General features: G+C 46.1%; 1 protein-coding gene across 1 annotated transcript; it reads right to left on the minus strand.

The window, feature by feature from the left end:
* Positions 1-4,325: 4,325 nt before the first annotated feature.
* MED21 (mediator complex subunit 21) lies at positions 4,326-7,740 on the minus strand. The gene is made up of 4 exons (XM_041468716.1): positions 7,586-7,740; positions 7,222-7,336; positions 6,891-6,991; positions 4,326-4,767 (listed from the first exon to the last, which is right to left on the minus strand). Exons 1-4 carry the CDS (start codon positions 7,625-7,627, stop codon positions 4,591-4,593), a joined length of 435 nt encoding a protein of 144 aa, XP_041324650.1. The 5' UTR covers positions 7,628-7,740; the 3' UTR covers positions 4,326-4,590.
* Positions 7,741-8,654: the final 914 nt, after the last annotated feature.

Raw genomic sequence — 8,654 nt, forward strand, 5'->3', positions numbered from 1 at the left:
GGTCAACTCAGTGGCCTCCCAGCACATCACAAAGTCTCATCAATAGGAATGAGGCTGATATGAGATACCTCAAGTTTTCTGCCTTCCAGATCTGCCTTTCTATAATGGGGACACAACATTCCTTAACACTTGGCTCTTTCTGAAGCTGTGCGTGTCTCATATCCACAGGATGAAGAGGAGGGACCTCAGGAGGAGTCTAATTCCATCTCCTGAGCAGAGGTCAGTCAGCTGTGAGGTCACATGAGGCTGGCCAGAGCTTTAAGCAGCCAAGTCTTGAAAAACCTCCCAGGATTTTCAGCTTCTCTGGGGACTGTGTTGCAAAATTTATTTGTCCCAATGTGAAAAACACTTTTCCTTGTGAACCTCTGTTCCAATCTCTGTTCACCATCATTCTCCTTCTGCCAAGCACCACTGTGAACAGCCTGGTCCTGTCTTTTCATAAGCCCCCATAAGTGTGGGCAGACTGTTGTTAGGCGTCCCCAAAGCCATCCCATGGGCAGGCTGCTCTTAGATGTCCCAAAGCCAATCCTGTTCCCAGCCTAGTTCCCAGGGGATGTGCTCCAGCCCATGCTGACCCTGGGGGCCCACAGCTATTGGGAGTGTTCCAGGTGCACTCCAACATGTGCTGAACACAGGGAAATGATCACTTTCCTTGATCTACAGGCTGTGCTCCCCCTAACACAGCCCTGGTGTAGCCATGATATTATGAAAAATCCTTTGCTGGGATTTTTCCTCTCCTGAGAAGCTGAGGAGCCTCAGGAGAGAAATGTAAACAATTACTATCTGCTGCTGTGGAATGCAACAGGTGCATCCATGATTGGTCCATGTGGATTGTTTTCCATTGATGACCAATCACAGCCACCTGTGCCAAGGCTGTGAGCAGTCACAGGATTTTGTTATTCTATTCTGTTCTTGTTGTAGCCTTCTGATCTCTCTGTTCTTTTAGTATAGTCTTAATGTAGTATTTTAATATAATATTTAACATAATAAATCAGCCTTCTGAAATGGAGTCAAGCCTCGTGTCTCCACACACGGAGAGTCCTCAACACCCTGGATGCTGCTGGCCCATTGTATTCCTGGGCCAGCTGCTGGCTCATGCTCAGCCTGCTGTGTACCAAGGCCCAAGCTCCATCTGAGCAGAGCTCTCTCCAGCCTGCCAGTCTCTTGCATGTATTGTTGAAAACTCCCAAAATCTTTTGGCATGAAGTCTGTGGGGATGGCCAAGACACTTTCCCCATGCCACACACAGCAGAAGCTCCCAGATCTTCCAAGATCATTTGCAATAGAAGCCAAGATTAACTCTATACAGACATTAAGCTAAAATAATGTTAACACACTTTTCCCAGTACCTTTAAAAACAAGTGTACAAATTCCTCTGTATCCTTGTCTCTGAAAAAGAGAACAGCTCCTGTGCGGTGTTCCTTTTCTCCAAGCATGGTTGTTTATAGTAAAGACTAGGATTTGATCAGTTGCTTATGTTTACTAAACTGATTCCAACATCTTTGCCAGAGGGCTAAATGGATTCCAAGTGTGAGATGCTCCTGCTCATTTGAAGTGGCTGAGATTGTTTTTCAATGGAATTTTCCATTATGCTCTGTACTATCTTTCTTCAAAGCACAATTTGTTCACTGGGCAGTACTCTTTGTCTAACATAACATGCAGAACCATTGCTCAACACTTTTGTTTTCTTCCCATGTGCTCTACATCTATTCTCTTGTCTCAACCTAAGTTTTCTTTCACAACTCTCTTGCAGGTAATCTCATATGTTTGTTACCAGTTGCTGTGTCTGCTTTGTTCCCCCCCCCCCACTTTGTCCCCTTCTCTCTGGTATTAAAATTTGGGAAGCAGTCAAGGCTTCTCAAGAAGACACAATGTCACACAGGCTGGGGATGAGCAGAGGGAGCAGCCCTGGCAGAAGGACTTGGGGGCTGTGGGTGACAGTTGACCCTGCCCCAACTCAGAACCCAAGGGCAGCAGGGCGGGGGGGATTCTGCCCCTCCGCCCCGCTCTGCTCAGCCCCCCCTGCAGGGCTGCATCCAGCTCTGGGATCCCAGCACAGGACGGACAGAGAGCTGCTGGAGCCAGGCCAGAGCAGGGACACCAAGGGGATCAGAGGGATGGAGCAGCTCTGCTGGGAGGAAAGGCTGAGGGAATTGGGAGTGCTCTGCCTGGAGACGTGACCGCAGTGTGGCCTTGCAGTGCCTGAAGGGAACCCACAGGAAACTTGGAGAAAGACTCTTAACAATGGCCTGGAATGACAGGACAAGGGGCAATGGCTTCACACTGACAGAGAGAATGTTTAGATTGGGTATGTGGAAGAAATTGTTCCCTGTGAGAGAGGTGAGGCCCTGGCACAGATTGCCAAGAGATGCTGTGGCTGCCCCATCCCTGGAAGTGTCCAAGACCAGGTTGAATGGGGCTCTGAACGAACTGGGATAGTGGAAGGTGTCCAGCAGGGGGTTGGAATCAGATGAGCTTTAAGATCCCATTCCATTCTATGATTCTCTGACTCCACAGTTTTTCTTATGCACTGAAAGTAGGAGTGCTATAAATGACCCAGACCCTGTAAGCCTGCATGCCCTACAATTCTTGCCCGAGTACAAGGAGATCTACCATCTCACAGTGTGTTCTGAACAGAGATGTTCAAACCTCAATAGCAGCAGCTGGACAAATCAGCACATGATAAAGGGCAAAGGAATCAACATCTCCAGCCCAATCTAATGCTTTGTCCATTAAACAGCTGTAGCAAATCAATGTTTTCCCTCTTTTGTTGCATCAGACCCAACAGACCCGACAGAAGATACATACTTTGCTGATCAAGCAGCAGACTGTGAAAGAGCGGGTGAAAATCTACAACAGCTGAAGTGTTGAAACATTGAATGTTCTTATGAAGGAACATTTTTATACCTCTGATTAAGGTTTACTTCCAAGTATGACTACTTATTTGATCCTTAAACAGCAACTAGAAGAAAGAGCTTCCACAGCTAGGCAGTATCAGGCTGCAGAAATAGAGCAGGTTTCAAGAATAAAAAAACAGAAGCCCATGAAATGAAAAGAACTGTGGTTGCTGAAGATGTACTGTCTCCCACAGTTCCCAAGTTAACAAGTGTGAGGTGATGCAAATGTTAAGCTGTAACAGGGAATCTACTATGAAGATCAAATCCCTTTTCCAGCAACATATAAATCTCAATTCAAGACATCCCCAAAAAAAAAAAAAAAAATCGATAAAGCCCAAAATTCTCCCTCTTTTCAAGTCCATTAATTCAAAAAGCAAACAAACAACAACAATTCAGCCCACCCTAATCCAAACCATCTTGAGAAGCACTGGATGTAGTTTTTCCAGGAAAACCCAAAAACCAGGCCCCAGGACTGACTTCAAATGAAAATCTGGCCTCTCAAGCCTCCCCAGGACATGGGCAATATAAATCAAGGACAAGCTGCCATAGGCCTTGGGCTGTACTGTAGTCTGTTCACCCTCCAATCTTTTTTTCCTTCTGCAGAACCTGATAGTACAAGAGTTCCACAACAGTAGATTAAATTTATGACTACAGATATGCACATTTAATAAAATATTATTAAGCAATGAAATACCAGTCTTATTAAGTACTTACAGTTTTAGTATTTGTTAAAGGTAGGAACACCTTTGTCTTTTTTAATCCTCAAAACACTGTGCTGTGCTACACTTGTTGCATGCTAAAGGCATTTTTGAACTGCTCTGATTTGTCTGGGTGCTTTCAAGTCAATGACAGTGTAGTCGATATATAGAAAGAGGTAGTTTTGATCAGGAAATGAGCAGATGTTATGTGGCAACAAACAACATCCTGCAATAACAAGGCTGGTAACTCAAAACAACAGAAAATGAGCAAGTTTAACCCCAAGTTCATGCTTTGAACCCTACATTAGCTGCTGGTTTTGTGTTGGGCTTTTATTTCAAATATCGTAAGAGATATTCGTATTTCTGTAGTCCTACAACGAAGAGCAGAAGTTCATTCTGTGATTGTGTGAAGATAAATACATCTCTGTAGAGCACCTTGGGAACAACGGGAATCTTGCTGCTTATGACCACAGCATTCATATGGCAGCTGCGGCTTACACTGAAAAGCAACTTTATGTAATAAGCTATTTTAAGTTTTCTCACTGCTGATTTTTATCCAGTCATCCAATGCCTCCTCATCACTGCTGCTTTAGAGGCACTCACCAGTTGCCAAGAAAATACAGAATATCAGTAAAAGCAGCGAAATAGCACAAGCAAGAACAAGTGCATCAGTGGTAACAATGGACTCAAAGGCTCATTTGTGAATTCCAAACAATAATAAATGTCAATATCAGATACCTGCAGGTTTATTTCAACAAATTCGATTGAAGTAATATTTGTGACCAGAAAGCTCGTTGTAAGTCAAAGAAACATTAGCCCACGCAGATCTGTAACAGAGCCCTTATAGCAGCGTTTCTCACACAAAACCCGCAGCCGAGCTGAGCCAAAACCGCCTCTCCCGACGCGGAGCAGAGCGCGAGGCAGCCCCGCGGGAGGGCGGGGCCAGCCCATCCATTCCCGGTGTATCTTGGGAAGGGCCGCGGTGCCCCCTGGCGCTACGAGTCGGGCAGGGGCTGGGTGTGGGTGCCGCTCCGCGTCTTCAGCTGCGACTGGGCGATGTCGGCCAGGGCGCTCTGGATCTTCTCGAGCAGCACATCCCCACGGTACACGACCTCCTCCAGTCGCGCCGCTGCCTCGTGGTTCTCCTCCTCCAGCCGGTACAGGCACGCAGCCTTCAAAGCAAAACCAGGATGATGCCCAAATATTTTTGCCTTTTAATGTATTTTTCATATATTAATACCTCTGTATGCTACTATCACACAGTCCTAGTATTTTTCCTACAATTTCTCTTTAGAACAATAAGCTAACCCTTCTAATGCATACTTGGAACCCTGTTTAGTCTTATTCTTACAAAGAAGAAGCCTGACCAGGATTTGTTTTGTTTTCCAACCAGAATCTGAGAACACACAAGAAATGGTACGAAAAAGTCCCTGAAACAACTCCAATAGGGTAGAATGCAGGAAAAACTACCTAATCAACTACTCTTCTAATTGGCAATATTTATTAGACATGCTAATTTGTTAAACTCATAAAATTGTAGAAATCTGATGCTGGGTGTGTCCCAATGCCCATGACCACTGGGACATCTGGAAGCTTCCAATAAAGGCCTGCTCTTTATTTTACTATTTTAACACTCTTGCAAGAGTTTCCTCTTTTGATATTAGGCAACAGGGAAAAGCAAGGATCTTCAACAGAACCCTAAAGTGACTTTGCTACTCAAGGATGCTGAGGGAACAGCTGGTACTCCCTAAAAAAGAAAAAGGTTCTCTTGTTTAATAGTTGACTGCAACTAACTAATGAATTAGAGCAGAATTTGTACTGTCAACTTCACCAAAAGGGAACTCACATGGGGCAGGTAAATTGTGTTGAGCATTCGTGTAGCAGCACCTCCTTTTATCATTTAAGACAATACTCAATACTCAGAAACATACCCCAAGACAACTTTAGTATAAAAAAATCAGATTTCTACTAACCAAGTATTATCTACCACTTCTCGACTAAACCTAGAGTGCATATTTGAGTGTTTCAAGCATCTTCAAAACCATTTATTTGGCGACTATCAGAATATTTAATAAGAAAATAAAAATCAAACTGGAATACAAGTGATGGAATCCAAGCTAATTTATCTTAAAACCACACCAGACAGAAAGTATCAGAAATTTTTGAGACAGAAGTTCTTCATTAAGACAGCAAGAAACTGTTGAAGTATCACCTCCAAGGAAAGCATGTCCCTACTGGATAACCAGCTCCTCCTTCTGGAGCACCCTGCTTTGGCCACACCAGCTGCCACTTTGGTCAGACCCTGCTCAGTGATGGAATAAACTGGAATTTGTCTGCAGCAGGCATTCTATCTTCAGCTATTAAAAATGCACTTATAGGAAATTATGTTAACAAGTCCAATTAGGATGTTCAGCAATTACTGTGACTAGAAAAGTTCCCAAATTTAACCTCCTCTGTTTAAAACCAAATGTGACGCCACTGCCAAATAATTTCTCTTTGGCCAATTTGCTGTCAATCTTCTGTAAAACACTTTTGAATGGTTACAAAGTATCACTGCAGGTTTAAAACTTCCAGATGATCTTAAAGGTGTACATCAGGTTTGTCAGGTTAACAGCATTCTGCATCTTTCATGCATTCCAAAAAGAAAATACGTGATGTAAATCCAGCCATTAGGAGTCACAAAGTAAAAAAAATCTGTCAAGAATAGAAAAAAAAAACCAAAAAACAAGTTTGACTGGTTCAAAGGAAGACTCCTTGTTATTAAAAAGCGATGGAATTATTTTGTGACACAGCTGAAGAACTTAAAGGACACCCTGCAAAGTCTTTAACCAGAAAGAAAGTGGAAGAACAAAAGACTTCTGTAGTGTTGGTTCTGCAGCTACAAAATTAAATGTGAGAAAATATTAATTATTACACAAGGGGAAAAAAAAAGAATAAAACAATGCACAAAGCATCAGTACTGTTATATTTTTCTGTTACTATTTGAAAAAAAAAAAAAAGGTGAGCAGTTTCCAGTATAGTGGTGGCGTTATAAAATCACCTTTTTTTTACATTTTAACAGAAAACTAAGTCTAAAATATTGTCACTGATTATAATCATATTTGGAACTAGATGCAAGTTCAGTATTTCCACTGAGCCTACAAAGTACTCACAGGCTACCCTCATGAAAAATTCAGGTTTGTACTAAAATAATTTTTCAATGACGCCATGGCTTAGAGATGAAAAAATGTGTTTAAAAAAAAGGAGGAAGTCTGCCTTCAGCAGCATTCTGATACTGGAATTAGGAAACTCCTACCTGCAAAGCTGCTGTGGATTCTTCACTAGGCAGGGAATCTATGAGAACATCAATATCCTTGGCAGTGCGAGCGATCAGAGCTGCGAACAGCTGGGCATACTCTGCAGAAAACACAGCACAATTCAGGCAATCACTCAGGGAATTATTAGAAACAAGCACAACTCGGCTGTCACAATGCTAGGCAGAAAGTGCAGCCGACATCCACTGACGACTTATCCTCCAACACTGCACCAACTAAGGGGGAATTATTTGCCGAGGCCGTATTTTGCATTCCCGAACACACTACCCCGAAACACGTTCGCGTGCAGGAGACGCAGGGAGCCGGACTCACCTTCCGTGGGGTTCACGGGCTGATCCTTGTTTATGGCAGTCTGGATGTTGCTGAAGGAGGCCGGCGGGCCGCACTGCTGCAGCACTCCGATGGCGTTACAGAACTGGTCCGCGAGCTGCCGGCAACAATTAACATGGCATTAATCACCCTGCCCCATCGCTACAGCCACCCCCCGGCTCACGGCTCACCCCCGCCCGCCCAGCATCCCGCCGTGTGGAGGGTGCGCACCCCACACCCGCGGTCATTCCCCCGGCTGGGGGGCTGCGGGCGGGGGGCCGCATCACCGCATCCCCGCACAGGCGGCTGAGCCCGTGCCGTGCCGTGTCGCGTGGCCTCGGGCGAGCGGAGACAGCGGCCGCCTTACCGAGTTGACGGCGTCCTGCAGCTGCGTCAACCGGTCCGCCATGGCCCCGCCGCCGCCGCCGCCGCCGGCGCCGCCCCTGAGGCGCGGGTGCCAGGCGGGCGCGCGCGGCGCCTGGCGGCCGGGAGGAACGGTTGGAGAGCGGGGAGAATCCGCTCGCAGCGGGGGTGGGCAAGCCTTGGGACGGCTGCCCGGGGCGGCGCTAGAGGCACCTCACCGTCCTTCAGAGAGTTTAAGGAAAGACAGGACTTGGCACTCAGTGCCATAGTCTGCTTGGCACGGCGGTGTTCAGTCACAGGTTGAACTTGATGATGATCTCAGAGGTCTTTTCCAACCTAAGTGATTCTGTTACTGCCACGGCCTTTTGCTGTGCAGCAGTCGCTCTGATCCCAGCTGAAGGCCGCAGCAGCTCTCAGGTGCCCCACTACAGCCCCGATCTGAGCAGGCAAGAGCCAGGGTAGTGTTTCCCAACAAGCCAAATCAGAGACAGCATCCGGCCTCCGAGCCCAGGGGGTGGAGAATAAATGTCTTTTGTGCCAGTCGGTTTGTATCCATCTTTCTTATCTCTGACAGCTGGGTACAATGCTGACCTTCTCCCCGGTGGACCTTAGACATCACCTCTTTCCAAACCCCTGCCATTGGCAGGGACACTTTCCACTATCCCAGGTTCCTCAGAGCAACCATCCAATCTGGCCTTGGACACCTCCAAGGATGCGGCAGCCACAGCTTCCCTGTGCCAGGGCCTCACCACCCTCACAGGGAAGAATTTCCTCTAATATCCAATCTAAACCTCAGTTTGAAGCCATTTCTGTTATCCTGTCACAACATGCCTTTAGAAATAACCACTCTGTAGCCTCGTTTGGATTATTTGTATTATTGCGTGTGCAGCAATAATACAAATAATCCATCCAAAGTGTTTTCCCCACGGCACGGCTGGGTGAGGATTTTGTTTGCCCGCGCACGTAAGATGGGAGGAGGGGGCTCTTCACGCTCCAAAGTTAAACCCCAAGTCCCAAACTACCGGTCCGAACCCCACGGCGCATTTTTAGGAGTTCGCAGCTGTTACCGCGGC

The sequence above is a fragment of the Pyrgilauda ruficollis genome, unplaced genomic scaffold (assembly GCF_017590135.1).
Source record: "Pyrgilauda ruficollis isolate IOZ18807 unplaced genomic scaffold, ASM1759013v1 scaffold229, whole genome shotgun sequence".
NCBI lineage: Eukaryota > Metazoa > Chordata > Aves > Passeriformes > Passeridae > Pyrgilauda > Pyrgilauda ruficollis.

What these genes read in the sequence shown, in the direction of transcription:
- MED21 (XM_041468716.1), bottom strand. Translation starts at nt 7,627, where the DNA reads ATGGCGGACCGGTTGACGCAGCTGCAGGACGCCGTCAACTCG. An exon ending in GCCCGTGAACCCCACGGAAG is followed by an intron (nt 6,992 to 7,221) that starts GTGAGTCCGGCT and finishes TGTTTTCTGCAG; the next exon opens with AGTATGCCCAGCTGTTCGCA. An exon ending in AATCCACAGCAGCTTTGCAG is followed by an intron (nt 4,768 to 6,890) that starts GTAGGAGTTTCC and finishes TTTGCTTTGAAG; the next exon opens with GCTGCGTGCCTGTACCGGCT.